The sequence below is a fragment of the Ostreococcus lucimarinus genome, chromosome 9 (assembly GCF_000092065.1).
Source record: "Ostreococcus lucimarinus CCE9901 chromosome 9, complete sequence".
NCBI lineage: Eukaryota > Viridiplantae > Chlorophyta > Mamiellophyceae > Mamiellales > Bathycoccaceae > Ostreococcus > Ostreococcus sp. 'lucimarinus'.
In genome coordinates, this window is record NC_009363.1 from 242,938 (window position 1) to 270,820 (window position 27,883).

The window sequence follows — 27,883 nt, forward strand, 5'->3', positions numbered from 1 at the left end:
TGGCGATTCTTATCTACAACAGCTGCTCGCTGGCGACCGGACACTGAAGATGATTGCTCGCCACCTCCTTGGTCGATCATTTACCTGTATCACATCTTTGGCGTTGGACAGGGAGACGAGCTCGCGCCCGTGGCGCGAATATTGTTGTGCATCGCTGACACCGCAATTCTTGCGGCGCGCGAATGTGCGCTTGGACATCCGGGGCGCACGTACTTCAGAAACATGGCAGTCGGGTTGTTAGACGAGGTATCTTTAGTGATGAACCGTGATCCGAAACAAGACTTTCACGCAGAGAGCCTGTTCTTACGTCATAAGCTTGTGGATCTAGATGGCGAAGATCGAAGTGTGAGCATGTTCTACCTTGAACGGGCGCAAGAAGTTGCTCCGGATGATGCAGATCTCCCGCCGGCACCTGCCTCAATCGAAGATGCCGCACCCGCACGTTTCAGTAAGCAGTCATTACGTGCCGCGATGGACGCAATGAAGGTGAAGGAAGTTGTCATTGGCGCCGCGGCGAGATTTGCCAAGGGGCAGACTACCGAAGTAGTATCAACGTTGACACCTCTACTCTTACCCGATGAAGATCAGGAAGAATCGACCGATAATTTGGACGCGCTTTGCTTGACGCAATCAGAAAAGCAAAATGCACTTAAGGTGCTCGCGGCGGCGGCGAAAAGGCAAGGTCCATCGTGTGTCGTTATTCAGATAAAAGCTCTCAAGATGGCTTACGACTTGGACGTAACGAAACATCACTCGATGCTGAGACTCATCGCTGAGGCACTGGAATCCACCGACCGCGCACACACAAAGCAAGCGCTCGAAGTCGTTGAATCTATGGGATTAGCGGCGATCGCGGCGTCGCTGTTTGAGGCGCATTACACCGAGTTCGCGATGGCACCTGGAGTGAAGAAGAAAAACAAAGCTTCGCGTTATGCTGCCGCAAGCTTGGAGGCTTCAGCACTACTAATCTCCGCTATCCAGCGAGCTTCAAAGCCAAAAGATTTGGAACTCATTGAGTTGCATGAGAAACTTCATGATCGCCTCGCGGACTGTCGATGCTGTTGCGGCGACTATCGGAAAGGAGTGTTTCTGAAGTCGTCTCTTGTCCAGTTGGCCAAATGCAGAAATCGTATTACAAAGGCGCGAGATCAACGACACGCTACTGAACCCACAAAAAAGCGGACAACGAAAGTCACCATCGAAAACCGTAGCAAGGACACTTCCGATAAGGTGAAAAGGAAAAAGAAGGTGGATGCGGATGATGAGGGTGAATTCCGCCGACGTGTGCGTCGTCAGCGTAGCAGCATCAGTAGCATCGAAGACGACGATAGAACACCGCAAGACAAGGCTGATCGTAAACTTCTAGATCGGTTGGATAAACTCATAATCCAGCTGTGTCACTGCGTGTATGGATTTACATTGGATCAGCCCACTCGGAATTGCCGAGAAGAATATGGCGCATGTACGACCACACTTCATATTTCGAACGAAATGGAAGCCGCCAACCTTTGGTTGGCCATTCAACCTTACGCCATGGTGAACAAGGAAAGTATTCCCAGCGCCGTCATTGAGGAGATCCGCAAGAAAATATCCGATCCACCGAAGACCGAGCAAGCTACACTTATCGAGAAGTACTTGTCCACAGGCTCAGACGACCTTGCGTGCTCGTCTATCGCAAACTTTGGAGAGATAACCGAGCAAGATCGACAGCTCGCTCGAGAGCTAATCAGCACGCCGACCGCAGATGAAGTCATCGTTGCTCGACAAGGAGGCTCGACTCCGAAGAACGGCCCCAGCGCGCCGCCGACTCCGGTTGTCACTACAGACGTCATGCATTATCTCACGAGTACTCCAACTACAGACCGTGCGCTTCGCACCGTTCAATCCGATGAGAAAATTTCGTTGTTTGCGAGCTTTTACAAAACTTTCTTGCAATTTTGTGCAGACATGGACGTTGTTGCGCTCGAAACATTGCTCGAGGACGAACAAACAGATTATGATCAACTTCATGCGTTGCTTGGAAGTGTTGCATCGTCGACTCCCACGGCGCAGCAATCTGCTGTGGCGGCCAAGAGCGAGGAGGTGACGAAGCTGTACAAGTTTGACGTCGAGTACAATCCCACGCGCCCGCAAAGTTGGATCGCGCTGGCCGATCACCTGGATAACATCAAAGATATCGTTCTTAACGATGCCGCCAAAATCTTGGCAGTCGGCACCTTCCGCGCGTCTCCAATGTTGACAATGCTTCAGTCGACGCAGCTGGCGATTCGACGGGCGTTGATTGCGGCGGAAGAGGCTTTAACAATGACTCATTATCCTGGACACCCGGAGACGGAGTGGGTGCGGTCACAAATTTACGAGCGCCTCGGCCAAACTGCGTACGAGCTCGTACAGGATGCTCCACCAATATACGACTCTCGCAAGTTTGCTTTGGTCAAAACTACTCCTACGTACGCATCCACGCTTGCGTTGTGCAAACAAGCGTTCACGAAAGCTTCCGAAGCTTATCCCGACAATTGGATATACCCCCACTACCTGGCGAAGATCGCGAAAAAAGATGGCCAACCTTTATCACACGTTCTCGAAACCCACGCACAGGCGCTCGCGATAAAGCCGGGCTGTTTGGAAGCAATCTATCAAGTGACGAATATTCGTTTGCACATGCTCTTGTCCATCGAGGTTAGCGGAAGAAAGAAGATGACTCCAGAGTCACAAGCAATCACGCTTTGCGTACTCAAGCAACCGTTTAACCCAGGAGACATGCAAAATAGTTGGATCGGTGCATATCGAGATTGCATCGTAGCGTTGCTCTTCATCAACAAGAATTATCCCAAGTTCCACAAGGCGAGCTATCGTCTTGCGTGGGCTCGCTTGAAAAAGTCTCCGGGAGAACTCGGGCACTGTCAAAAAGCTTTGGAGTACCTGAACCCTCTATTCAAAAGTCCTCGGACTGGAACGTTCAAGATTTTCATGACTGAAATCGATGACACAAATTTGGGCATCAAGACTCCCGTGGAGACGGTCGACGGAAATATTGCGTATGAGTGCGGTATCAGCGAATCTCGACGACGCTTCATAGCGAACGTTCGCCGTACGCTTCGCTTGTACTTGACGTTGCTTTACACAAACGAGGACATGGGTACACTTGCGGCGGTAGTTTCTTACATCACGGACTATTCCAAAACCGCCACGAAAACGCGTCTGCCAATCATCGCGAACTCACAAGACGTGCGCTTCTTTGCTTTCGGACTTTTGTTGCGAGCCCTTGCGGCAAGGCTCTCGGTTGTGGGTCGAAGAATTCAAGAATCATTGCAGAAAGAACAAGCGTCCATGCTCGCTGGAAAAGAAGGCGCGAATACAGAAGCGGGTACGCCACAAGCGGCGTCGGTCGCATCGACCAAACTAGATGTGTACCTCGAACAAGCGTACAATGTTTGGTTTGACTTCGCGGTTCCCGCTCGAGGAAATATGTTGTCTTGGGAGCAAAATGTCGACGAGGCTTTCACACAACTTGAAGTCGAGGAAAGCCGCACCGACGAAGGCCCTGATCTCGTCAAGGAACCTTACAAGACGGCGTTCAGTAGCGCGAGCAAGTTCACGAAGTCATCACCAGAGATGAATTTCGAACAGTACGCTCTCGAGTGCATAACCGACTTGGAAGCCAAATCTGACTTGAATACGCTCGCCGCACGGCTATCCCTCTGTCAAAAACGTTTCAGGGAAATCGAACCTGAAGCCGACGCGCAAGTGAAAGAATCAGGCATGAATCGTTTGAAGATTCTTGGTAACGCGTTGAAGGATGCGTTCATCAGATGCTCTGCGCCGACGATTGAACTCTTGGCAAAAGGGGAAATCAAGTTATGCCCGGGTGGTTTAGAAAACGTCGAAGAAGAGACCTCGAAGAAGGACAACGATGCTGTCGTCGACGAAGCGAAAGAAGGTACCGAGGCTGTGAATTCGCCGCAAAAGTCTACGCCAACCAACTTCACCGAAATCGTCCTCGTCACTGCGCGGCGTCTTCATGTGGTAACGAAGACAGAATCTACGGCACGACTGTACGAGTTCGCTGTCCAACGACGCAATTCATTGCAAGCTCTGATCGATGCGATTGATTCTGGTAGCACACCAACGGACATGGAAGACCCGAGCGTGCCTGTCGTCGCTAAACTTCACGCGGAAGTCACCAAGCTAACGGCAAAAATTGCCGAGCTGAAAACAAAGCACAGCAATTTGGTCGAAAGCGCGCTCGTCGCCGAAGGCCAGACGACCGATCCAGAACAACTAAAGCTCGTCAAGGAAACGTACGAGGAGCTCACCACTACGATTGTTCGATGTGAGAAACTCAAGGCGGATCACGCCTGTGAAGTGGTCAATTACCGCAAAGAGACGAGCCAGCTCGCGGATGAAATGGGCAAGCGCGACATTGGCAACGCTGATTCGACAGAATACATCCTGCGCGTGATGAGCGCCGTGCTCCAACGTGAAGTGACCGATATCGATGAAGCCGAACGCGAAGCCGAAATCGCCATCGGAGAGCTGAGAAGGTTGCGTTCGGACGTCGCGAAAACGAAACGCGCGAAAGTCAGTCGCGGTCGCTCAAAAAAATCCGCGGCGACAAACGCGACGGAAGCCGTCGCCGACGCCGACGCCGACGCCGACGCCGACGCCGACGTCGAACCTCGCCAAGAGCTCGAGCCCCCTCGGCCCGAGCCCGAGCCCACCTCTGACGTCACCATGCTCGTCGCCGACGCCGTCGCCGACGCCGTAGCCGACGTCTGAGGTCCCCGTTGTAAAAACATCCCCACTCGCCCACTCGGGCGCATGCGAACGACCACCTCTCTGTTCGCGCAACGTTTGACCCTCATCAGTGGCCTACGCGCGTTCACCACCACGCGCTCCGCGCCCCGTCGCGCGCTCCACGCGTCGTCGTCGTCGATCGTTTTCGCCGCGCGCGCGACCCCGGACGCGAATCGCGACATGTTTCGCGACGGTCCCGACGCCGGTGGGCGCGGACAACCGCGCAAGCGCCCTCGAGGCGGTCGAGGCAACGGCGGCGCGCCCCGTCCGCGCAGCGATGGCGCTCGAACGCACGTGAACGATCGACTCGAGAAGCCGTGGGAAGGTCAGGACGACGCGCCGAGATCGAGCGCGCCGCCACCGCGACCGAATTTGATGAAAAACACGCACGGAGGCGCGCTCGCGCAGGCGCAGATCGTGGAAGTCGCGACGGGGAACGCGCCGAGCACGACGGCGGCGTTCGCGAACATGGGACTCACGGAGGCGTCGATGCGAGCGATTCACGAGGTGATGGGATTCACGCACGCGACGGCGGTGCAAGATTCGACGCTGCCGCACATCATGCGAGGATTGGATGTGCTCGCGCGCGCGAAGACGGGAAGCGGGAAAACGGTTGGATTTTTGTTGCCGGCGATCGAACGGTTGGCAAAACAAGGAGCGCCGCGAAAGGGGGACGTGTCGTGCCTGGTAATTTCGCCGACGAGAGAGTTGGCGTCGCAAATCGGCGAGGAGGCGAAGAGTTTGTTGACGTATCATCCGTTCAATTGCCAGGTTGTCTTCGGTGGGACGAACATTAACAGCGAACGAAAGCGATTGACGTCGCAAGGGGTTGAATTTTTGGTCGCTACTCCCGGACGGTTGATCGATCACTTTGAGTCGAGCAACTTGGCGCGCGCGTGCCAAAACCTCGACGTCTTGGTGCTCGACGAGGCGGATCAGCTTCTCGACATGGGTTTCCGACCGAGCTTGGAAAAAATTTTGTCTTATTTGCCTACGCAGCGACAGACGTTGTTGTTCTCCGCCACGGTGCCGAAAACGGTGCATCAAATCGCTGCCAACGCTTTGCGACCGGGTCATCAGTACATCGACTGCGTCGGCGACGACGCACCGGCGACGAATTTGCAAGTTAAGCAATCGCTCATCGTCGCCTCGTTTCACGACCACTTGACGCTGATGACGCAAGCTATTGAAGAACATCAGGCGGAGGAACCAAATCACAAGATCATGGTATTCTTTCCCACCGCTCGTTCGACGCAACTCGCGTCAGAAATGTTCGAGGCGTGCGGCAAACCCGTCTTTGAGATTCACAGCCGCAAGTCTCAGGCTGTTCGTACGAAGGCGGCGGATAAGTTCCGCGAAGCCCGCGCGGCGGTCATGATGTCTTCTGATGTCACCGCACGCGGTATGGACTTTCCAGACGTGACGATGGTTATTCAAATCGGTGTTCCGTCTGCTCGCGAGCAATACATTCATCGTCTTGGTCGAACCGGGCGCGCAGGCAAGACGGGCAAAGGCTTGCTCATGCTCGATCCCGCGGAGAAGTTTTTCCTCAACGGCGTTCGTGACTTACCCATCGAAGTCTTAAACCCTGCGATTGATTCTCAAGTCGACCAGCGCGTGCGCAAGGCCATCAGCAGAATCAATCCGGATACCAAGGCGCAAGCATACAGCGCATGGTTGGGCTTTTACAACGGCTCGAGCGGAAAGATGAAGTGGAGCAAGGACGATTTGATCTTTGCAGCCAACAACTACGCCTTGGAGACCTTGCAGTGCGAAAGTTTGCCCGGTCTTTTGAAGAAGACTGTGGGTAAGATGGGTCTCAAGGGGTTCACCGCGAACTTGAACATTGTCTCCGAGTTGGGCGGCGGCGGCGGCGGCGGTCGCGGCGGCGGCGGCGGCGGTCGTGGCGGCGGTGGCGGCGGTCGCGGTGGCGGCGGCTTCGGTGGTGACCGCGGCAGTGGTGGATTCGGCGGTGGTGGCGGTGGTCGCGGTGGTCGCGGCGGTGGTCGTGGTGGCGGCGGTGGTCGCGGCGGCGGTCGCGGCGGCGGACGCGGCGGTGGCGCCAACGCGACGAGCATGAACTGGCAACAGCAAAGCTTCTATTGAGCGCGGTGTCACCCTTTTTTCAAATAAATTCGCAGTAGATTACATTCTTTTATCCGTCGTGTGGACTAGAACCCTATTCGACTAGAACCGTGATTGTATCAAACGCCTACTCTCCTCTCTATTTCACGCACTTCTTTAGATGCCTCAGGACGTCGCCGACCAAATACAGACTGCCAGTGACGAGGACGTTGACGCGCGCCGGCGCCACCTCTCGCGCTCGATGTCGAATGAGACTGAGCGCTTGATGAATGCTCGAAACCACGACACCTCGAGTGTCTTGAGCTTTTTCTGCGAGCACGTTCGCACGTTTGACGATGATATCGTCCCACGTACGCGCACACCTGTCTTGCCAAGAGGTCGCCTTTGCGTCCCCGCACTTGTCTAACCCGCTCGTGGTGCTATCCGGCGGGCTAAAAATAGCGCGCTCTAACTGTACGTTTGAAGTCGTGTGGAAAACATCCGCGACCGGTTCGAGTAAATCCTCCGGTTTGCGATCATCCATGCAGTTGAAAAGCATGATGTTGTGCTCCGCCGTCACCGCTCGCGCGGTGCTCGTAAACCATTCGGCGCTGTGGCGCATGGATTCGATGGTGTGCGCGCCGTCGAGATAAAACGTCAAGTTCATCACATCGGGATCGTGCATCACCTGCGATCGACCCGGCCACGTCGTCTTCTCTAACCCGACGCGAAAGCTCTCCGGTAACTCGTTTCGCGCGAACGAAGCCTCCATCTCCTCCGCCCACGGCTGGTTCGTGGCGTTCGCCCACTCCCGCACCAACTCCACGGCGACGGCGGCGTTGACGCGTTGGTGCGGTCCCGCCAACCCGACTTCGATCTCACTCCCGCCCTCATAGCTGTCTAAATCTCTCGCGACGACTAACGGCGAACCAACCTCGGCGGCGCGACGCTCGAGCGCGACCATCGCCTCGGGTTTTTGCGGCGCCGTAAACGTTCGCACGCCCGGCTTCATGATCCCCGCCTTCTCCGTCGCGATTTTCCCCAAAGTATCCCCTAAAATATCCACGTGATCCATCCCGAGCGACGTGATCCCGCACGCCGCCGGCGCGCGCACCACGTTCGTCGCGTCCAGGCGCCCCCCCAACCCCACCTCCAGCACGCACGCCTCCACCCCCGCGCTCGAGAAAATTCGCAGCCCCAACAGCGTCAAAAACCTAAAGTACGCCGGCATCCCCAGATCTCCGCACCGCGCCGCGATCGCGTCCCGCGTCCACCAAAACTCCCTCGCGAACGTCTCCTCGTCCACCATCGCCCCGTCGATCCGAAATCGTTCTCGCACGTCCATCAAGTGCGGGCTCGTGAACGTCCCCACCCGCGTCCCGCTCGCCCTGAGCATCCCCTCCACCATCGCGCACGTCGATCCCTTCCCCTTCGTCCCCGCCACGTGCACCACGTCGAGCGCGTCGACGCGCCCTCGCAGGTCCAGCCTCGAGACGTACGTCTCCAGCTGCGCGAACTGCGCCTCCCACGTCACCGCGCCCGGGTCCGCGCGTTTTTTACCCGTGATCGTCTTCGCGAGCTCGCGCACCGCCGCGTCGTACGTGCGGTCGTCGTCGCGCATCGTCGTCGTCGTCGCGCGGGTCGTCGTCGTTCGATTCGTTTCGATGTTTCGTTTCGATTCGACGCGTTCGTCGCCTTCCGCGCGCGAGTTCGACGCCGTCGAATTCCGCGGATTATTTTTATCTCGCGATTCGCCGCGTCGGCGATCGCGGCGCGTTCGCGCGCGCGCGCGTCGCGCGATCGCGCGCGCGGCGCGCGGTCGAGGCGGCCTCGTCGTTTTATATAGCGAAAGTGTCGTATTTAAGGAGTCTCTCGTTCGCGTTGAGTCACGACCCGTCGAGAGAGTCGTAACACCCCCGCGATTGTGACGGCGCGCGCACACCGCGACGCGCGCGGTCGCGTCGCGCGCGCGTCGCCGCGGTCGCTCGGACTCGATTCCGACGACGCGCGCGCGCGATGGCGTCGCCCGCGCGACGGACGCGCGAGACGGACGACGCGACGGTGAACGCCATGGGTGGCGATCGAAACGTGTTCGCGTCGCGCGCGTGCGACGCGTGCCGCGCGCTCGGGTCGTTCATGGTGCTCGTCGTGCTGGCGATCGTCGGGCTGACGTACTACGCCACGGTGGTCGTCGTGTACGGACCGTTGGCGGCGGAGGGGGGGGAGGACGCGGGCGTGGCGACGGGGGCGCTGTGCGCGTATCACGTCTTCGCGTTCATGCTGCTGTGGTCGTACTTTGCGTGCGTGCTGACGGCGCCGGGAGACGTGCCGAGGGGGTGGACGCCGGCGCCGGAGGATCCCGAGGAGGCGGCGTCGGAGGCGAAGAAGTCGAACAGCGAAAAGAGACGGCGGTTTTGTAAAAAGTGCGCGGCGTGGAAGCCGACGCGGACGCACCACTGCTCGGTGTGCAAACGATGCGTGTTGAAGATGGATCATCACTGCGTGTGGGTCGCGAATTGCGTGGGGGCGTATAACTATAAATTTTTTCTGCAGTTTTTGGCGTACACGTTCTTGGCGACGGTGCTGGATGCGATTTTACTGTTGAGCAATTTTATAGATTTCTTCAAAGACGTCGAGGAGAGTCAGGCTGCGGGAAGCCAAGGGGCGGACGCGAAGGTCGATCCGGCGGAAGGAACGGAGTTAGCGGTGGTGTTTGTGACGTTTATAGTCAACGTGGCGTTCTCGGCGTCGTTACTGGGCTTTTTAGTGATGCACGGTAACTTGATCCTGAGCAACATGACGACGATCGAAATGTACGAAAAGAAAAAGACGCTTCCGTGGAAGTACGACTTGGGAAGGTTCAGAAACTTCAAGGAAGTGTTTGGAGAGAACGTTTTCATGTGGTTCCTCCCCGTGCATTCGAGCTCGCACTTGGAAAAGATGCGCGTGAACACGGGGATTTCAGACGGGGAATGTTTAGAAGGCGCCGCGTACGCCAGGGCGTGCGAAAGCGCGCAACGAGAGGCGACGATCGGGAATAGAAAAGGTCGAGCGTAGATTTATTGGATGCAAGCATAGATTTGTCGAGCGCGCGTCGCGTCCATGGAGATGTCGACGTCGCGAGCGATACAAGTGACTAGAAAGACGAAGCGCGGGACTATTGTGTAGTATACATGCACTCGCTACTGTCTGCGTCTTTCGCTACCCTCGCCTCGGTTTGCTCATGATTTCTTTCAACATCTGCCGCCTCGCCAGCTCTCTCGGCGCGTTCGCCGCCTCTATTTTCTTCTCCAGCGCCAACTTCTTCTCGCTCAAATTCTCCAACAACTCGTATCGCAGCTGCGGCATCGCTCGCGAGCGTCTATCGTAATTCTCAATCGCCGTCTTCGCGCTCGAACTGCGCGTCATCCGAAGCGCACGTCGACGCATTCGTCAGTCACCCGCGCGCCTTCGTCGTTACGCGTCGCCGTCGAGTCCTCGCGCGCGCTCGCTCGGCTCGCAACACCAATCGCACCTCATCGCCTTCACCGCCCGCTCGAGCGTCGGCAAATCGCTCGTCGCGCTCGCCTCGCTCTGTATCGCCGCGTTCAGCGTCGTCGTTCGCAGCACCTCCGCCGCGTCTCGCACGTTCGCCGCCGTCGCGTCGACGCACGCGCGCGCGAACCCATCGACGAAGTGCGTCCCGCGCTTCGCGATGAAACTCGCGACTTCGCCCCCCCCCGCGCCGTCGCCGCCGCCGACGAGCGCGTGCATCGCGCCCTGCGTCACCGTGTCGCTCACCGCGGACGCCGCGGTGGAGAGCGTGGACGAGAGCGCGTCCATGGCGCGTCGCGATGTCGCGCGCGGGGCGCGACTCGACGCGCGCGGCATTTCGCCGCCGTCGGCGCGTCATGCGCGCCGTCGTCTCGGCGCGCGCGCGAAGCGCGCGAAGCGCGCGCATCGAGGCGTCGACGAGCGGCGCGACGGCGCGAGGACTCGCGGCGCGCGCGCGCGGCGCGAGGATTCGCGATCGGTGTGGAACGGTTTCGACGACCGTCGAACGACGCGCCGTCGCGCGCGCGCGCGGCGGACGCGAAAGCGACGGGACGGACTCGTTCGACGCGATGTTTCGCGATCTCGAGCGAGAGACGCGGTGGATGTTCGAGCGCGCGGCGCGCGAGTCGAGGGCGCTCGAGGGACGCCGGCGCGAGGCGCTCGAGCGGCGGCGAGCGGCGCCGCGCGACGCGGGAATCGGGGACGATTGGCGACGAGAGGAGCGCGGAGAAAAGCTTCTACCCGGAGGTGGGGTGCACAGGTATTACGTCAGCGAGCGGGTGACGACGTACGGAGGCGCGCCCGCGCGAGGCGCTCGCGTCGGCTCGGCGGTCGGCTCGAGCTCGGGGTTCCTCGCGACGTGCCTCGCGCTCGGCGTCGCGGCGACGTACGCGAGCCTGGGGAGAAAGTTTTTCAAAGGCTTCGACAGGACGTCGTACAAAGAGGACGCGAAACTCGGTCTCACAGCGCGCTGGCCGCTGTTGTACGCGTCTTCAAGCAGGTTTCGGGACGAGTTCGCCGCGGCGACGGCGGACCCACCGCGCGACGACGACGATCGCGGCGCGAAAAAAGACGTCGACGTCGACGTCGACGAGTAGCTCACGTAGCGTTCAGACGTGTCCATTTCAACACTTTGTGCGATTCAAAAAACCATCCGGGCGTCGGTTCAAAAAACCATCCGCGCGTCGGTCGCCGCACAGTCAGCGTCGTCCGCGGAATATCTTTCTAGAAAGTCGACCCCGACCCCGGCAAACCTCCGCGCGCGCGCGCGCCGCCGGACGCGCGCGCGCGCGCACGAGCGCCATGGACGCGACGTCGGCCACCGCGCGCGTCGCGACGCGCGCGCGCGGCATCGGCGTGCGAAACGCTGCGCGACCGGGTGTCCCCGCGCGCGCGCACCGCGCGACGCGTCGCGCGCGACGCGACGCGACGGCGAGAGCGTCGGAGCGCGCGGACGACGAACGCACCGCGGGACCCGACAGTCTGCGCACGCGGGCGCGAACGGCGGTGGACGCGGCGAACGCGGCGCTCGGGACGGGCTCCGCGGCGCGTTCGCGCGAGAGCGCGGCGGGACGACGGCGCTCGAGCGAGCCCGCGCGCGTCGAGGCGAACGATGGGGTGGAGTACGACGTTAAATTAATCGTCACTGATGTCGATGGAACGCTGTTGGACTCGAAGCAGCGGTTGAGCGAGAGGACGGCGGCGGCGCTGCGGGAAGCGGCGGAGTTGGGCGTGCGCACCGTCGTCGCCACGGGGAAGACCAGAGGGCCGTGGGCGCGCAAGCTGTACGACGAGCTCGGGCGGGATAACAAGAAGATGCCTGGGTTATTCATACAAGGTCTCATCACGTGCGACGGACTCGGGAAGACGATCAAGAGTCGGACGCTGGATAAGGCGTACGTGAAGGATATTTTGCGCTTTGCGCAAGCGCGAGACTGCACGATTGTGGCGTTTTGCGACACTAAGATCGTGTGTTCGACGCGAAATGAGCTCACGGACAAAGTCTTAGACTACGGCGAGCCAGAACCGGTGGAGTGCGGAGATTTATTGGCCAAGAGCGATGAGTACGACGTCAACAAGTTGTTACTCTTTTGCGACGACGCCGACGTGCAACGATACCGCCTCGAGGTGCGCGGAAGCTCGCTCTCCGACGCATGCGATGTTACCGTGGCCGTGTCCGGTATGTTAGAATTCTTACCGAAAGGTGCGAGCAAAGGCGCCGCTGTTCGCGAGCTGTGTGAGTCGTTGGAAATCGATTTAGCCAACGTCCTGGCGCTGGGCGACGGTGAAAACGACAAGGAAATGCTAACCTACGCGGGTGTCGGCGTCGCCGTCGGAAATGCGAGCGACGCCACGAAAGCGGTGGCGGATATTGTTTTGGACGAAACGAACGATGATGACGCCGTGGCTGTGGCTATAGAAAGGTACGTGCTTCCGGTATTGAGACGCGAAGCCAAAGCCAAGGCGGAGGCAGAGGCGGAAGCAAAGCGCAAGCTGAAAGAAGAAGCTAAAGCCAAGGCCACAGCAAAGGTTCAGGCAGCGAAAGAAAAAGCGGAGTATCAAGTGCTTTTAAGACAAAAGACCGAAGACGAGCGCAGAGAGGCGGAAGCTGAGCTCGAGGCTGAGCTCGAGTTGAAGGTCGAAACTGAGGAAAAATTGCTCGGATTGGTCAGAGCAGTGGCGCAAGGCACACAACGCGTCAGCGAAGCGCTCACGCCGCAAGAAATTGAAGCGAACGAAGCTAGAGACGCGGCGTCGACGACGTCTTCGTCGGTGGAAAGTGAGACCACAACCGACGAGAGGCAGGCGCAGCTCGACGCGATCGAAGCGTTGGCCGCAAAGCAATCGCAAGAGTTGCTTGAACGCCAACGCGCGAATCAAGAGCGTTTGAAAAGACTGCAGCTCGAGTACCAAGCCGCCAAGGCGGAGCTCGCAAAGGTTGAAAAGAAAAGCACGGCAAAAATGGCTGCAAAAGTTGTCAAAGTTGACGACCGCGCGACGTCCACCGACGCCGAGGAAGACGAGAAGGAACGCATTCGTTCTGAGACAAACATCATCAAGGCTCGTACATCTCTCAAGAAAGCCGCTCAAAAGGCGAAGAGTGACGCCCGAAAGTCTGAAAAAGAAGCGCGCGTACAGGAAAAGCGCCAAGTGGAGGAGACTGGCGTAACAACTAAGGACGCGGTGAACGGTGCAAATCTCTTCGCCGGCTTCGTCGCCTCGGCGCTTAAAACCGTCGCCACGCTGGGCGGAGCGGAAGTTTTGCGTCGTCGTCAAGAGGCTGATCGCGATGCGTCGAAAGCGCGCTTACTTTTGGAATTGGTGGATGTCGACGGCGGCCGCGAATGTAGTCCAGACACGCTCGAGCGCATCAACGAGGCAATCGCCACGCTCGAGGCGTTGAATCCCACAAAAAAAGGAGCGAAGAGCACTCTGATGCTCGGCCTTTGGAGCTGCGCGTTCACGAATTGTCCGCAGATTCTGGGAACGGAAGGCATCAACATGATGAAACAGAAGGGCGCGACCACATTCTTTAGCTACGATCTCGACACCGAGCGGTGCGAAATCGACCGAGGGTGGCCTCTGAGACGTCTGCGAGCGAGCGTATCGTACAGAACTGATTCTTCGTTCGAGCTCGATATTCCCCTGGCTCCCATATCTAAAGTGTTCGGGATTTCGTTATCCAACGAAGAGCGCAACTACTCCGCCCTGACGGTGACGTATCTCGATCCGGACATGCAAATTTGCCGAGGTCGCGACGATACCGTGTACGTCTTCGTGCAAAACGACCCGACGCACAGGCTCGATCTCATCGGCGATTAACGCGACGCGCGAAGCGTTCGTTCCTCGCCTCGCCTTAGCTCTCGCGTTGTGATAGAGGTGCCCGCAATCGTCCCTCAACTCCCCCCCGGTGCCCGGATTTTCAGAGAATCGCGATCGCGCGCAGAACTCGGAGACGAGCGCGCGCCGGCGCGGCGCCACCGCGCGTCGCGCGCGCGATGTCGAACCCGCTCGAAGAACGCTTCCGCAGGTCATGGTTCGAACACCTCAGTCGCCTTCGAGAAGTCGAAGCCGCGTGCGCGCCGGAGATCGAAGGCGATCCGGCCCTCCGGTACAGCGTGCCCCGGATCGTCTGCATCGGTGAAGAGTCCTCTGGGAAATCCTCCACGCTCGAGCGCGTGGCGATGATGAGCGTGTTTCCGAGCGACGAGAGACTGTGCACGCGGGTGCCGATCGAGCTGCGGCTGAGGCATCGCGATCGGGAGAGTTTGGCAAAGGAGGAAGAGCGGTTTAGGGACGGGTACGTCGTCATGAAAATGGCGCCGGGCGAGGATTCCAAGTTAAACGCGGACGTTTCCTCACAGATGCATCCCGATGAAGTTCCGGCGCAAGTTCGCACGTGGATGGAAGAGCTAGTCGCGGCGGCGAACGGCAAAGTGACGGGCGTGACGGATGACCGGATAATCATCGAGCTGTACTCTCCGCTGTGCGTCAACCTGGATTTGATCGATTTACCTGGGATCGTGGCTGGGAGCATACCAGGGGAGCCTACGGACATGATGGACCGCACGAGAAATCTATCGGCATCGTTCTTGAATGATAAGGCGCATCCACATACGTTTGTCATCGCCGTCGCATCGGCGCGCGAGGCGAGAATTCGTAACTCGCAAGCGATGGAATTGGTGCAGCGTTACAATAAAGTGCAATTCACTATTGGTGCTTTGACGATGGCGGATCTTTCAGCAGACAGTCGCCGTGAATCACCATATACGAGACTGATCGAACGTTTGAATGCACAAGCGGACGATACGCCGGAGCTCGGTCTTGGGTACGTGGCTCTCAAGAATCGCGACACCGTTACGGCGACACGAGAAAACCAATCGAGAGAAGAACTCGAGAAGGCCAACCAAGATGAAAAAGAATGGTTTGCTGAGCATCTTTCCGGACATACTGAACGCTGTGGCATTGAAAGTCTCGTCGATAGACTCGTGCAAAAAGTTGACGAGTACACCAGGGGGCCATGGATCGTAGCCGAGCGCGAGCGCATCGAGACTGAGCTCGTGAAAGTGCGACAAGAATTAAGCGACATGGGCGAGTTCCTGCCGAACGATTTGAATGAACTTATTTCTTACTTTTCCAGTGAGATAGAGAAGCAGTGTAAACCTTCGTTTGAAACACTTCTTGAGTTTGTTCCAACGGTGACATCCGGCAGCGCCGGACTGCAAGATATCTACGACGCCGCAAACTTTACGATTTGGCAACACAGCGATATCCACTCGCTAATGCCGTCAATTTCTCCAACCACTTTAAAGACATTCGACGGTCGAATGTTCTACGGCGAACCCACCTTTACAAAAAGATGGTCGCCGTTTGTGAAAATCACGCACAAACATCTTTTTGGGCAAGACACGCAGACACCTGAGACACCGTCCCATGCCTCATCAAATGGCGTTTGGACAATGCGGCGTGACGCTATAAACACAATTTCAGATCACTTCAATCAGACTTTTTGTAACGGTAGCCTGCTATTCGTTGGCCGACGTTGCTCATACGACGACGATGGTTGCGGTGGTGACAAGTTGGTTGGATTCTTTATCACACAGGACATGATACAACAAAGAAGACACGATATTCAGACCATGTTGGCGGCGTTGGGCAAGCGTGTGCCAACAGACAACCGTTCTCCTTGGACGAAGAGAGAGAACCATGAGAGCGATTCTCAGGATTCGAATTCTCAGTCACCAAATAATGTTGGAACAGGCACTGGTTTTGATTTTGCTCCGAACCTTTTTACTCAGCGTGCAGAGCGCGGACCGTTTCGTCGCGCGCGACGTTCAACGCGCGGCGGTCTCGAACAAGATGGGGAAGTAGTTGTTCTTTACCACCCTGCACGACCAGCTTTCAGAGCGAAGTTAGAGATATCTGAGGACCTGGAGAAATATTATGAGAACGTCTTGCATCTGCGCGAGTCTGTCGTTCGGATTTTCCAGACGAATGCTCGCGCCTTCTTTAAATCATCAATCACGGACGTATTGGACGTTCTGAAAGCAAAGGATGCGCGATTTTCTGTGTTTTTCGAATCGCTCTCTGTGATTCTTGATGATTGGTGCGAGGTGTGTGTTCGGAACGTAACCACTGAATTTGCTGAGTGGCTTACGAGGACAGGAGCCGTATCAGAGAATCGTGATGCGCATTTTCAAATCACCGCTTCGTATTTTACTAACTCGATAACACGCAAAATGCGCGAAATGATATTCTTTCATTACGCTGATTCAAGCATTGCCAAAGTTTTCGAATCAGGCGAGCTCAATGAAATCATGCGGCGGCACTGCGACGAGCATAACATCGATGTAGACGATCTTTACGTTGAAAACTGTGTTGAACAGCGTAAGAAAGCGGTGATGAAAATGGAAATGCTGACAACCATGAAGAACAGCCTACATCAAATATTTACGAGTGAAGTGGACGAACAAAGTAACGAACAACTTCCAAACACGCCAGAAGCAGATGCGGCACCTGTCCCGACTCTCTCGCACTCTCTCAGTCGAACTTCGATCTGATACTTTTGTGGAACCCGTGGAGTAAAGAGTCGTAACAACAATGAATCAAATATACAACATGTTTTCTATGTTTTCTTCTACAAAAGTCCCGCGCGCGTTATCTCGAGCAACTCGTCCCCTGGCGCCGAGCGCACGTGAAAGTTCACCAGCGTCGGTTGCATGTACGCGATGGAAATGGACATCGCGAACGGGTACACGGGATGAAAAACGTACTGCACGCGTCGCTTGCTTCGTCCGTTATTCGCCAGGGAGTTGTTCAGCATTAACTTGAAACTCACGCGACGCCGTTGACCCTGTTGCGCGCTGACGAATTTAATGCCAAAGTCCACGTGCGGCTGCAAGCGGTCGATGGCGGTGATCGTGCGCTCGTCGTAAGAGAAGAGCCTCTTGTCAAAGTACGGCGACAGCGACCTGAACTGCGGTGGGTAATCTTGCGTACGGAACAAGCGCGTGGCGATGGTGTTGAACGCATCCTCATCGTCGTCATCGATCTCCGCCGTGGACGTGTTACACACAGCCAGCGCCTCTCCTTGGCTCCCCGCGAAGCGCGCCCAGGGAAAATCGCCGCGCGGCGGAGCGTTTAACTCTTCGTCCACCATTCCATTCGTATCGCTCATGCTCGTCGCCGTCTGCGTAAATGCATTCTTACTCAGATCGAAGACACCATACATCGTCGGCCCGATGACGTTGTCCCCGCGCCGCGCCAGCGCGTACTCGGGCGTGCCAAACTTGATGAGGAGCAAATTCGCGTCCAGGATGCGCACGCGAAGCATCACCAACGACACGTATCGCTCAAAGTTTCGGTGCAACAGTCGCAGCGCGTCCGGGCTCGACGATCGTCGCGCGTCGTGATATAACGATGTCACCAAACGCTGCGTCAATCCGGTGAGCATCGACCGCCCCGAGGCGGCGAATCCCGTCGCGCGCGTTCGCGCCTTCTCCGCCGCTTGCGGTTCGGCGTCCATCCAAGCCCGCTCGCGCGCGTCTTGTGCGGCTACAGTTTCCTTGTCCTCGTTCGTGATGTGCTCACCGATCGATGCGACTTCTTCGAATCGTCCCTCTTCGTGCACTCGCAGAAAAATCACGCGCTGATGCTTCATCGACAACACCGCGAGCGTGTCGCCTCGAAGACTCACCGCGCCGTTCCGCGGCAGGTGCATGAAATCGTCTCGAAACGTGAACGAGTCCAATTTCTCGCCCGTCTTCGTGCGCACGAGATGTAACACGATGCGCTGCATCGAAGGCGCTCCCGAAATCCCGCCCGACGTCTCCTGCGTCTCCGTTCCGCGTCGCCCTCTCGCTCGCGCCGCCGCTCGCGCCGGCGCCCCGTCTTCGTCCTCTCGCATCGCCCCTCCCGCGGCGACCGACGACCCATCCAACGGCGTCGCGCTCGCCGCGACGATGTACTCCCCATCGTGCACCTCGAGCATGAAATCCTTCACGATCGCGTCGTCTCCATCGCTCAGATGCGTCGTCCACTTCTCTTCAAAGTACGACCAAAACGATCCCATCGCCCGCTCCGTCGCCTCGCTCGCCACCACCTCCCCTCGCTTATCCCGCCTCAGGCACGCCCGCATTCCCCTGAACGCGTACCCCACCAGCTCTTGCTGATGTCTCGACACGCACAGCAGCATCGACCCGTCGTTCGTGAACTTTCTCGGCGCCACGTCGGGAAAATCGCACACGCGACACGTCGCGTTCGGCGTCACCCCGCTCGCGTACACTCGCCGCGCGTTCGCGTGATCGTTCCCCGCGCCTCGTCCCAGCGCCGCGCGATCGAGCGTCCACCTGAAGACGCTCGCGCGCGACGTCTCCGCGTCGCCGTCGCGTCTTCCGCGCGCCATCCCGTCGCCATCGTCGCCGTCGTCGTCGTCGCGCCGCCGCTTCTTATCCATCGCGTCGTCGCCTCGCGCGCGCGGTCGCGGTGCGCCGTCGTCGCGCGCGCGCGCTCGCTCGCGCGTCGCCTCGCGCGACGCGTCGCGCGCGCGGCGTATCGTATTTTCGCGCGCTCGGCGTTCGCGTCGCGCGCGTCGCGCGCGGTCGCGCGCGCGGTGTGCGGCGCCGACGCGACGACCGACGTCACCGCGGGACGTTTCGAGCGTTTCGCCGTCGATTCGCGTCGACGCGCGCGTCGCGACGCGCGCGACGCGAACGCGCGCGCGCGCGCGGTCCGCGACGGAGAAAAATTTCGCGCGCGCGGTCGCGCGCCGTCGCGCGCGGACGCGCGTCGCGCGCGCGTCGCGACGCGTCGCGACGCGCCGTCGTCGCGAATGCGCGAATTCGCGACGCGCGATGCGATCCGCGTCCGCGCGCGTCGCGCGATCCGCGACGCGCGGCGCGCGGTGTCGACGCCGACGCGCGCGCGTCGCGCGATCGACGCGCGCCGCGAGGCCGACGGCGCCGTCGATCGCGTTCGTCGGGTGGGAGTGGATCGAACCGTCGTCCTCGGCGGCGGGCGCGCGGTCCGTCGCGCTCGTCGCGGAGGCGCTGCGGCGAGGGTGGCGCGTGACGTGCGTCGCCAGCGCGGAGGCGCGCGCGGGGCAGGAGGACGCGCTCCGCGCGATGGGCGCCGAGACGCGCCGGATGAAGGCGAATCGAGGGGATGAATTGCGCGCGCTCGTCGAGGCGGCGAGACCGGATTGCGTCGTGTTCGATAGGTTCCTCGCGGAGGAGGCGTACGCGGGGAGGCTGCGGGAGATCGCGCCGAGCGTGGTGCGAGTGCTCGACATGCAGGACGCGCACGCGCTGCGAAGGGCGAGGGAACGCGCGGCGAAGGCGGCGAAGACGCGCGGCGAAGACGCGGCGAAGGAGGTTTTGAAGAGCGCGCCGAACGCGAGGGACGAGGATTTGATGCGCGAGATCGCGAGCGTGCAGAGGAGCGATTTAACTCTGGTGTGCTCGCCCGTGGAAAAGGAGTGGTTGACGCGCGAGTGCGGCGTGGCGGAGAGGAAATTACGCTTGGCGTCCTTCTTCGTCGATTCCGTCGACGCCGAGGCGATGAAGAGGGATTTTAGCGCGCGGAAGGATTTCGCCACCATCGGTACGTTCATGCATAAACCAAACGTAGATTCTGTAGAGTGGTTGTGCGAAGAGGTGTGGCCGTTGGTGCGCAAACAGCTCCCCAACGCGACGATGCGCGTGTACGGATCTTACGCCACCGAAAACCATCGTCGACGATTTCACAAACCAGCGCAAGGATTCTTGTTCGAAGGTTTCGCGGAGGACTTGGGCGAGACGTTGCGCGCGCATCGCGTGTTGCTCGCCCCGCTTCGGTTCGGCGCCGGTATCAAAGGCAAGATTCTCGACGCGTGGCGATACGGATTACCCGCGTGCACGACGCCCATCGGCTCCGAGGGATGCGTGCCGGACGTCGTCGAGTTTTGGTCGCCCACTTCGAGCGCGCCGATAGACCCCGAGCACGGGTGGGGCGGGTTTGGCGATTTCACAAACCCGCAAGATATCGCCGACGCCGCCGTTCGTCTTCACGAAGACGAAAATTTGTGGCGTCTCGCTCGCGGAAACGGCGCCGACCTCCTCGATCGCCTCTTCTCCGCCCGCGTCAACTTACCCGACGTCTTCGACGCCATCGAGCGCGTCATCGACGATGTCGATGCCGTTCGAGACGCGGATTATTTCGGCCAGTGCTTATGGCGAGAAGACGTGCGTTCGACGACGTACTTTTCCAAATGGATCGAAGCGAAAGAAACCGGCGCGACGAATTAGTTTCTAGTCTTGAATTGTATCGTGATAGATGGTCGTTAATTAAATCGTGCAAATCGGGTTGTTCTTCACCGACGTGATTTGCATCTTCGAGCCGAACAAGTCGCGAATGTTGTCGATGCCGTACATGATCATCGTCGGTCGCTCGAGCGAGAGACCCCAGGCGATGACGTTGACGTCCTCGGGCAGACCCATCGGCTCGAGCATCTCCGGACGAAACATCCCGGAGTTACCGACCTCGACCCACTTGTCGAGCATCGGGTGGAAGGCGAAAATTTCCATTGAAGGCTCGGTGTACGGGTTGAACGCGGGCTTGAATCGAAGCTGCGTCATCCCGAGACGCTCAAAGAATTGATACAACACGCCGATGAGATCGCCGAGCGTGAGATCTTTGTCGCAAATAACACCCTCGACTTGGTGGAACTCGGCGAGGTGCGTGCGATCGACGGCTTCGTTGCGAAACACGCGATCGATGGAGAACATTCGCGCCGGCTTGAAACCGGTTTGCGCGATGTCGTACAGCATGCGCGCGCTCACCGCGGTGGTGTGCGTGCGAAGAATATTCTTATCCGCCTCTGCGCGCTTCCACGCGTACTGATGACCGATCGAACCGTTCCCCCCGGTCTCGTGCATCTTACGCACGCGTTCCACGTAATCCTCCGGCGCAAAGTTCATCGTCGCCGGCGTCTTCATAAAAAACGTGTCGTGCGCGTCTCGCGCCGGGTGCTGTTGCGGTTGAATCAGCGTGTCAAAATTCCAAAATCCACTCTCCACGAAGTTATTCGTCGGCATCTCCGAGAACCCCAACGAGAAGAAAATCTCCCGAAACGCCTGTCGAACCTTGAGCAACGGGTGCACGTGCCCGCTCGCCGGCTGCGCCCCCGCCCCCGGCACCAAATTATACGCCTTAAACGCCTGTCCCCTCCACGACCCTTCATTCATCATCTCCTTCGTCAAATCCGCCGGCAGCACCTTGCGCTCGAGCGCGAACTCCGCCCCCTTCGTCAATTCGTACTCTTTCCACCGCTCCTCCTTGGCCAATTTTCGCTTCTTCGTCAGCGTCTCCAGCGTCTTCGCATCCACGGTTTCTCCACCCCTCAGCGCTCGCAGCGCCTCCCGCACGTCATCCTCGATCGTCTCCACCCGTCGCTCCACCCTCGGCGTCGCTCCCTTCACCATCGCCAACCAATTCCTTTGCATCGCCTGCTTGAACCCGACGTCCGCCGCCCCCGGTCCCGCGCGCGTCCTGAACGCGTCCAGCTCGATCCCCTCCTCCGGCACGCACGCGAACGCGCGCGCCTCGGGCGATCCCTCATCGACGCACCGCTCGCCCTCCGCCGTCAGCGTCGTCCTGGAGCGCTCGATCGCGCGCGCGACGACCATGTTCGCCGCCGTCAGCCGCTTGACGACGCCGACGACCGCCTGATGATCGACGCCGTGGCGCGCGCTCGCGGACGCGGTGTCCGCGATGCCGTCGCGGGCGATCGCGGCGAGGACATCGCGCTCGATCGCGTCGGCGTCGGACATCGTCCGCGGCTCGCGCGCGGCTCGAGCGTCGCGCGATGGCGCGCGATGGCGGATCGACAGACCCTCGAACGCGCCATCGACGGTTCGTGACTCAAGAAGAGAGGGGGTCGACGACGCGGGCACGCGACGCACCGCATCGGCGCGACCGCAGACGGCGACGATGGCGCGCGCGCGCGCGAGCGATCGGCGGCGACCCGCGGCGGCGCTCGCGGTGGCGCTGACGCTCGCGTGCGTCGCGCGCGCGACGACGCGAGGCGCGGCGCCACCGACGCGCGTCGAAAAGATGACGACGCGACGCGCGGCGCGCGACGCGTTCGCGTCGACGACGAGCGGCGACGCGAGGACGCTCGACGACGCGCGACGCGCGTTCGCGTTCGCGAGCGATCGCAAGGCGCACGCGCTGGTGACGGGCGGCGCGGGATTCATCGGGTCGCACTGCGCCGAGGCGCTGCTGCGGCGCGGCTACGCGGTGACGACGGTGGATAACATGAGCCGAGGGAACGCGGGCGCGGTCGAGGCGCTGCGAAGGATGGCGCCGAAGGGAAGCCTGCGAGCGGTGCGAGGGGATCTGGGCGTCGTCGAGGACGTGGACGCGGCGTTCGGGAACACGAACATGCCGGTGGACGCGGTGTTTCACTTCGCGGCCATCGCGTACGTGGGGGAGTCGATGGCGGATCCGGTGAGGTATTACTCGAACATCACGACGAACACGGTGAATTTATTGCGAGTGATGCAGGCGAAAGATGTGAGGAAGATGATTTACAGCTCGACGTGCGCGACGTACGGGAACGTGGAGAAGTTGCCCATCACCGAGTCGACGCCGACGAGGCCGATTAATCCGTACGGCAAGTCCAAGTTGTACGCCGAAAACGCGATCAAGGATTACGCGCTGGCGAATCCAAAGTTTAAGGCGTCGATTTTGCGGTATTTCAACGTGTTCGGGGGCGATCCCGAGGGCGTGTTGGGCGAGTTGCCGCGCGCGGAGTTGCGCGAGCACGGGAGAATTTCCGGCGCGTGCTTCGACGCGGCGATGAAGAACATCGACAAGCTCACGGTGATGGGGACGAAGCACCCGACGCGGGACGGGACGACGATACGAGACTTTGTGCACGTCGTAGATTTAGTGGACGCGCACATAGCGGTGGCGGAAAAGAACAAATTTGATAATCCTCCGTCGTTGTACAACGTCGGCACGGGGAGCGGCGTGAGCATGCGAGAGTTCGTGGAGACGTGTAAAAAGGTGACGGGCGTCGACATAGAGATTCACTATCGCGCTGAACCTCGGCCCGGAGATTACGCCGAGGTGTACGCGAACGTGGACAAGATCAAACACGAGCTCGGGTGGGAGGCAAAGTACACGGATTTGCACGAGAGCCTGACGCACGCGTGGAAGTTTAGAAAAACGAAGGGCGACACCTGGGAATTGTAAACGAGCTGTAATTGTACTACCGTAGCAACGAATTTTTCTACAAATCGCTAAGTGTCTGCGCGAACGCGCCCTCTAACATCGCCATCTCTTCGAACACATCGTCTCGAGACCCGTCGAGCGCGCGCGCGTCGCGTAAGAGCGCGCGTCGCGCTTCGTTCGCCGCCGCCGCGACGGCGGCTCGTCGGGCGTCCGCGGCGTCGGCGACGACGCGCGACACGCTCGCGCGCGCACGAACATCGAGCGCGTGCAACGCCGACTTCGCCGTCTCCGCGCGCGCGGCCTCGCGTTCGAGCTCGCGTTCCGCTTCGCTCGCCGGAACATCCGGCGCCGGTCCCCAAAACTCGAGCGCGCGCGACCACGCGGCGTCCACGTCCGTCTCCTCCGTCGCGTCCACGACGAACGCCGGAAACGTCGCCCCATCTCCCGGCGTCGTCACCGCCGGCGCCTCGAACGCGCGCGTCATGCGTTCGAACACCTCCTCCGGAACCGCCTCCGCGCCCTCGCGATTTCGATTTCGCCGTCTCGCCTCCTTCGTCGGCGCCGTCACGTGCGCGCACGCGCAGCTCGCCCTCGCCTCCCTCGCCGCGCGAAACACCTCCCACCGCATTCCTCTGTAATACATGTTATCGTCCACGATCACCACCGTCTTCACGCCGTCTTCTCGCGCGTTTCCTCGTCTCGTCGCCGCGTCGACGTCCGCCGCCGCCTCGGCGCGCGCCGCTCGCCACCGCGCCGGCTCGAACGCCGTCGTCCCGTCCTCGCGCGTCATCGCGCGCAGCTCGCGCGCGTCGTAACGCGCGTGATGCGCGTCGTGCCCGCTCTCGCGCGCGCGTCGCGCGAGCGCGCGCGCGAGCGTCGTCTTCCCGACCCCCGGCAGGCCGCACAGGACGAGCACGAGCGTCTTGGACGCGTCCTCGCGCGGCGCGCGCGCCGCTCGCGGACGCGACGCGGCGTCCGAGGCGGTGGCCATCGCGCGCGCCGCGCGCGGCGGCGCGCGCCGCGCCGCGCGCGACGCGGCGCGACGCAGCGCGCCGCAGAGCGCGACGCGATGTCCCGCGGCGGCAGGAAGACGCACGCGCACGACGATCAGTACGGCGAGGTCGGACGCGGCGACGACGGCGACGCGCGCGACGACGGCGCGCGATCGACCGGCGGCGCGGGCGCGCGGAAGGGCGCGAAGGGGAGCGTGGCGTACGTTCGAAGATTGCCAAAATTTCTAGAGGCGCACGCGGGACTTCTGGGCGCGACGACGACGACGCGCGACGACGACGACGCGCGAGCGACGGTGAACGACGCGGTGAACGCGCGGACGGAGGCGGTGCGCGGCGAGACGGACGCGAGGGCGCGGACGGGGGCGGCGCCGCGGCGGTCGGCGTTGAGCGCGCTGGGATTCGACGACGACGAGTCGATCGCGGAGATGGCCGCGGTGCACAAGGGCGAGGGGAACAGGGCGTTTCAAGAGAAGCGATTCGAAGACGCGGTGGCGTCGTTTTCGCGCGCGGCGGCGCTGGAGCCGAAAAATTGGGTGTTTTTTAGTAATCGGAGCGCCGCGTACGCCGAGCTTGGGCGGTACGACGACGCGTTGGATGACGCGAAGGAGACGATTCGATTGAACTGCGAGTGGACGAAGGGGTACGTTCGACTCGCGACGGCGTGCTCGGCGCTGGGTAGGTTGTCCGAGGCGACCGCGGCGTGGAGGAGGGCGTGCGAATTGGACGACGAGAACGCGTCTTTGCGGGAATCGCTCGCAAAAGCGGAAGCGGCGGAAGAGTCGTCCTTGAAGGAAGGCAAGTTCAAGTTTCAAGGGTCGAAGCGTAAAGAGACGGCCGGCGACGGTGAAGACGTCGCCGGAGGCGATGTGACGGAGGCGAAGAAGAAGAAAAAGAAGCCGCCTCCCGCGACGCTGTCGTTTGCGGATGACGACGGGTGAGTTACGGTAGAAGTATTAATAATGTACCATGCGAAACGATTATCAATCTACATCCTTTAACGAAGAGGCCGCGCGCGCGGACGTATTTTCGACGGTCGCGCTCTCCGATCGCGCGACGGATAAAACTTCGAGTTTTGCCTTCATGTCGGCGAGTTTCTTGGCTTGCTCCTCGGCACGCTTTTCCTTCATTCGCTTTTGCAACCGACCAACCTTGTACAAGTCTTCGTAATTCGTTATCACCGCCACGTCCGGGTTCTCGCGTATGGCCTTGTCTTCCGCCGTTTCCTCGTCTTCCGATTCGGTGTCCCAACCGAAATCGTCGTCGTCGCGCGTGAAATCCGCCTTCGCAATGATTTCCCAATCTCTGGCGAGATCGTTTGGCACGGGCGCGATGGATCCTTCGGGTACGCGCGCGTCACCGCTCGGCATTTTTGACTCATGAGAGCTAGCGTGCACGCGAAGCGCGTATGGACTCGAGCCCATGAGCACGTCTCGACACGACACGACAAGACGGTAAAAGCCATCCTCGACGGGCTCGTACGAAGCCACGAATCGCCCGCGTCCGTCGTCTTCAATCTTCACTCCATCCTTAGTTTTGATTTCGTGTCCGTTGACGTCGGTGACCGAGATTTGCAAAGGAAGCTGCTCGCTTAAGTTTCCAAACACATCGTTATCGAATTCATCGCGAGCCTTGATCGTAAACGATGCGCGCTGTGAAACCGCGGCTCGCCTCGTACCATCGCCTTCGACGACGCAATGCTTTGCGCTCGCACGCGCGGGCTCGACCACGACGTCGTATGGAGAGTTTCCGCACTGTTCGTCGTTTCCAATGATGACTTCGCACTGATACGCGCCGGCGACCGTGCACGTGTAGTACGCCACATACGTCCCGTCGCCGTTATCCGTCACGGTGCCGTATTCGACGAGTTCGTCGTCCGTCTCCATGGAATCCACGTGTGTTAGCTTGACGGTAAATATATCTCCCCCGCTCAAGCGTTTATTCTTCAACTCATCCTTCGCCTCGATGCCAATCATGCTCGCTTCCCCCGCGCGCGCTTTCACGACGCCCGGCCCGAAAACTTTCGTAAACGCCGGTTCGGCGGTACTTTGGCACCAGCAATCGCGTTCCCATTCGCCGCGATACTTTGTGCCATCGGCGAAGACGCACACGCCGTAACCGTGTCGCTCGTCTCGCACCCACTCGCCTTGATATTCATCACCGTTGGCGTACGTGCACGCGCCTTTGCCGTGTCGCTTACCGTCACACCACTCGCCCTGGTAAATTGTGCCGTCGGCGTACAATCGCTTGCCTTTGCCGTTTTCGGCGTCTTCGTCGAACGCGCCGCGATACTCCTCACCGAGGTCGGTGAATTTGCAAACGCCCTGTCCTTTTCGACGACCCCCTTCAAAGTCTCCAACGTACTCGAACGTCGCTGTTTTCAACACGCCCTTGCCGTGATACTGATCGTCTCGCCACTCGCCGTCGTACGTCGATCCCGTGGCGAGTTCGCACTTGCCTCGCCCGTGCCTGAGATCGTCGCGCCACTGCCCTATGTACTTGTACGACCCAACGGCGGCAAACTTACCGCGACCATGCCGATAATCACCGCGCCACTCTCCGTCGTACTCCACCGATCCGTCCTTCGCCGCGTACCTTCCGCGCACTCGCGATCCCGAAAGCGTCGCGCCGTTAAACGTGGACCCGTCCGCGTACGTATACATCCCATTACCCTCGACGATATCATCCACCCATTCGCCCTCGTACACGTCCCCGCTCGCGAAACGTTGCGTACCCCACCCCCAGCGATGATCATTCTTCCACTCACCCTCGTACACGTCGCCGTTGACGTACTCGCACCTCCCTCGCCCGCACGTCTTGTCGTCTTCCCATTCGCCCTCGTACTTCAATCCCGACTTGAATGTCATCGTCCCTCGTCCGTGTCGCTTATCGTCCCTCCAGTACCCATCGTACACGTCCCCAGTGCTACACACGTGTCTCCCTCGTCCGTGTCGCGTCTCATCGACGCACTCGCCCACGTACTCGTCGCCGTTCGTGTACTCGAGCGCGCGCTCGTCGTAATACCGAGGCTCGAGCGCTTCCGCCTCATCCACGATCGCGCGCGACTCCGCGTCGTCCTCGGCGCGCGCGAGCATTTCCCTTCGCACCGCGCGCAACCGCTCGAGCTCCGCGCGCATCTCCTCCGTCGTCCGTTTCTTCCCTCCATCATCCGCCTCCGCCTCGCGCGTCCCGACGATTCGTCCATGATCGACGCTCGCGACGCCGTCCGCGCCGTCCGCGCCGTCCGCGCCCGCGTCCTCGTC

The 27,883-nt window shown here is 60.0% G+C and overlaps 13 protein-coding genes across 13 annotated transcripts; 7 read left to right on the plus strand and 6 right to left on the minus strand.

Annotated features, from left to right (window-relative positions):
- The first annotated feature begins 3,903 nt into the window (after positions 1-3,903).
- OSTLU_46542 (predicted protein) lies at positions 3,904-6,970 on the plus strand. The gene is made up of 2 exons (XM_001419498.1): positions 3,904-3,996; positions 5,212-6,970. Exon 2 carries the CDS (start codon positions 5,266-5,268, stop codon positions 6,901-6,903), a length of 1,638 nt encoding a protein of 545 aa, XP_001419535.1. The 5' UTR covers positions 3,904-3,996; positions 5,212-5,265; the 3' UTR covers positions 6,904-6,970.
- A 51-nt stretch (positions 6,971-7,021) lies between these two features.
- Positions 7,022-8,482, minus strand: OSTLU_16744 (predicted protein; the record flags this gene model as incomplete). Its single annotated transcript, XM_001419719.1, has 1 exon — positions 7,022-8,482. The coding sequence occupies one exon, from the start codon at positions 8,480-8,482 to the stop codon at positions 7,022-7,024; it is 1,461 nt and encodes a 486-aa protein (XP_001419756.1).
- Positions 8,483-8,810: 328 nt separating this feature from the next.
- On the plus strand, positions 8,811-9,918 carry OSTLU_50433 (predicted protein; the record flags this gene model as incomplete). Its single annotated transcript, XM_001419499.1, has 2 exons — positions 8,811-9,492; positions 9,538-9,918. Exons 1-2 carry the CDS (start codon positions 8,878-8,880, stop codon positions 9,916-9,918), a joined length of 996 nt encoding a protein of 331 aa, XP_001419536.1. The 5' UTR covers positions 8,811-8,877.
- A 144-nt stretch (positions 9,919-10,062) lies between these two features.
- On the minus strand, positions 10,063-10,683 carry OSTLU_16746 (predicted protein; the record flags this gene model as incomplete). Its single annotated transcript, XM_001419720.1, has 2 exons — positions 10,063-10,258; positions 10,376-10,683. The coding sequence occupies 2 exons, from the start codon at positions 10,681-10,683 to the stop codon at positions 10,063-10,065; spliced, it is 504 nt and encodes a 167-aa protein (XP_001419757.1).
- Positions 10,684-12,045: 1,362 nt separating this feature from the next.
- On the plus strand, positions 12,046-12,822 carry OSTLU_6758 (predicted protein; the record flags this gene model as incomplete). Its single annotated transcript, XM_001419500.1, has 1 exon — positions 12,046-12,822. A coding segment is annotated over one exon (777 nt), but the record flags the coding sequence as incomplete, so codon positions are not given.
- A 1,571-nt stretch (positions 12,823-14,393) lies between these two features.
- Positions 14,394-16,991, plus strand: OSTLU_33467 (predicted protein; the record flags this gene model as incomplete). The annotated part of the gene is made up of 1 exon (XM_001419501.1): positions 14,394-16,991. One exon carries the CDS (start codon positions 14,394-14,396, stop codon positions 16,953-16,955), a length of 2,562 nt encoding a protein of 853 aa, XP_001419538.1. The 3' UTR covers positions 16,956-16,991.
- A 41-nt stretch (positions 16,992-17,032) lies between these two features.
- OSTLU_16748 (predicted protein) lies at positions 17,033-18,589 on the minus strand (the record flags this gene model as incomplete). Its single annotated transcript, XM_001419721.1, has 1 exon — positions 17,033-18,589. The coding sequence occupies one exon, from the start codon at positions 18,587-18,589 to the stop codon at positions 17,033-17,035; it is 1,557 nt and encodes a 518-aa protein (XP_001419758.1).
- Positions 18,590-19,247: 658 nt separating this feature from the next.
- On the plus strand, positions 19,248-20,678 carry OSTLU_88208 (predicted protein; the record flags this gene model as incomplete). The annotated part of the gene is made up of 1 exon (XM_001419502.1): positions 19,248-20,678. The coding sequence occupies one exon, from the start codon at positions 19,248-19,250 to the stop codon at positions 20,676-20,678; it is 1,431 nt and encodes a 476-aa protein (XP_001419539.1).
- A 34-nt stretch (positions 20,679-20,712) lies between these two features.
- OSTLU_33470 (predicted protein) lies at positions 20,713-22,230 on the minus strand. Its single transcript, XM_001419722.1, has one exon. The coding sequence runs from the start codon at positions 22,200-22,202 to the stop codon at positions 20,718-20,720; it is 1,485 nt and encodes a 494-aa protein (XP_001419759.1). The 5' UTR covers positions 22,203-22,230; the 3' UTR covers positions 20,713-20,717.
- Positions 22,231-22,566: 336 nt separating this feature from the next.
- Positions 22,567-23,607, plus strand: OSTLU_4642 (predicted protein; the record flags this gene model as incomplete). Its single annotated transcript, XM_001419503.1, has 1 exon — positions 22,567-23,607. A coding segment is annotated over one exon (1,041 nt), but the record flags the coding sequence as incomplete, so codon positions are not given.
- Positions 23,608-23,866: 259 nt separating this feature from the next.
- OSTLU_16752 (predicted protein) lies at positions 23,867-24,601 on the minus strand (the record flags this gene model as incomplete). The annotated part of the gene is made up of 1 exon (XM_001419723.1): positions 23,867-24,601. A coding segment is annotated over one exon (735 nt), but the record flags the coding sequence as incomplete, so codon positions are not given.
- Positions 24,602-25,048: 447 nt separating this feature from the next.
- On the plus strand, positions 25,049-25,561 carry OSTLU_33472 (predicted protein; the record flags this gene model as incomplete). Its single annotated transcript, XM_001419504.1, has 1 exon — positions 25,049-25,561. The coding sequence occupies one exon, from the start codon at positions 25,049-25,051 to the stop codon at positions 25,559-25,561; it is 513 nt and encodes a 170-aa protein (XP_001419541.1).
- Positions 25,562-26,680: 1,119 nt separating this feature from the next.
- OSTLU_10093 (predicted protein) lies at positions 26,681-27,625 on the minus strand (the record flags this gene model as incomplete). The annotated part of the gene is made up of 1 exon (XM_001419724.1): positions 26,681-27,625. A coding segment is annotated over one exon (945 nt), but the record flags the coding sequence as incomplete, so codon positions are not given.
- Between the last annotated feature and the right edge of the window lie 258 nt (positions 27,626-27,883).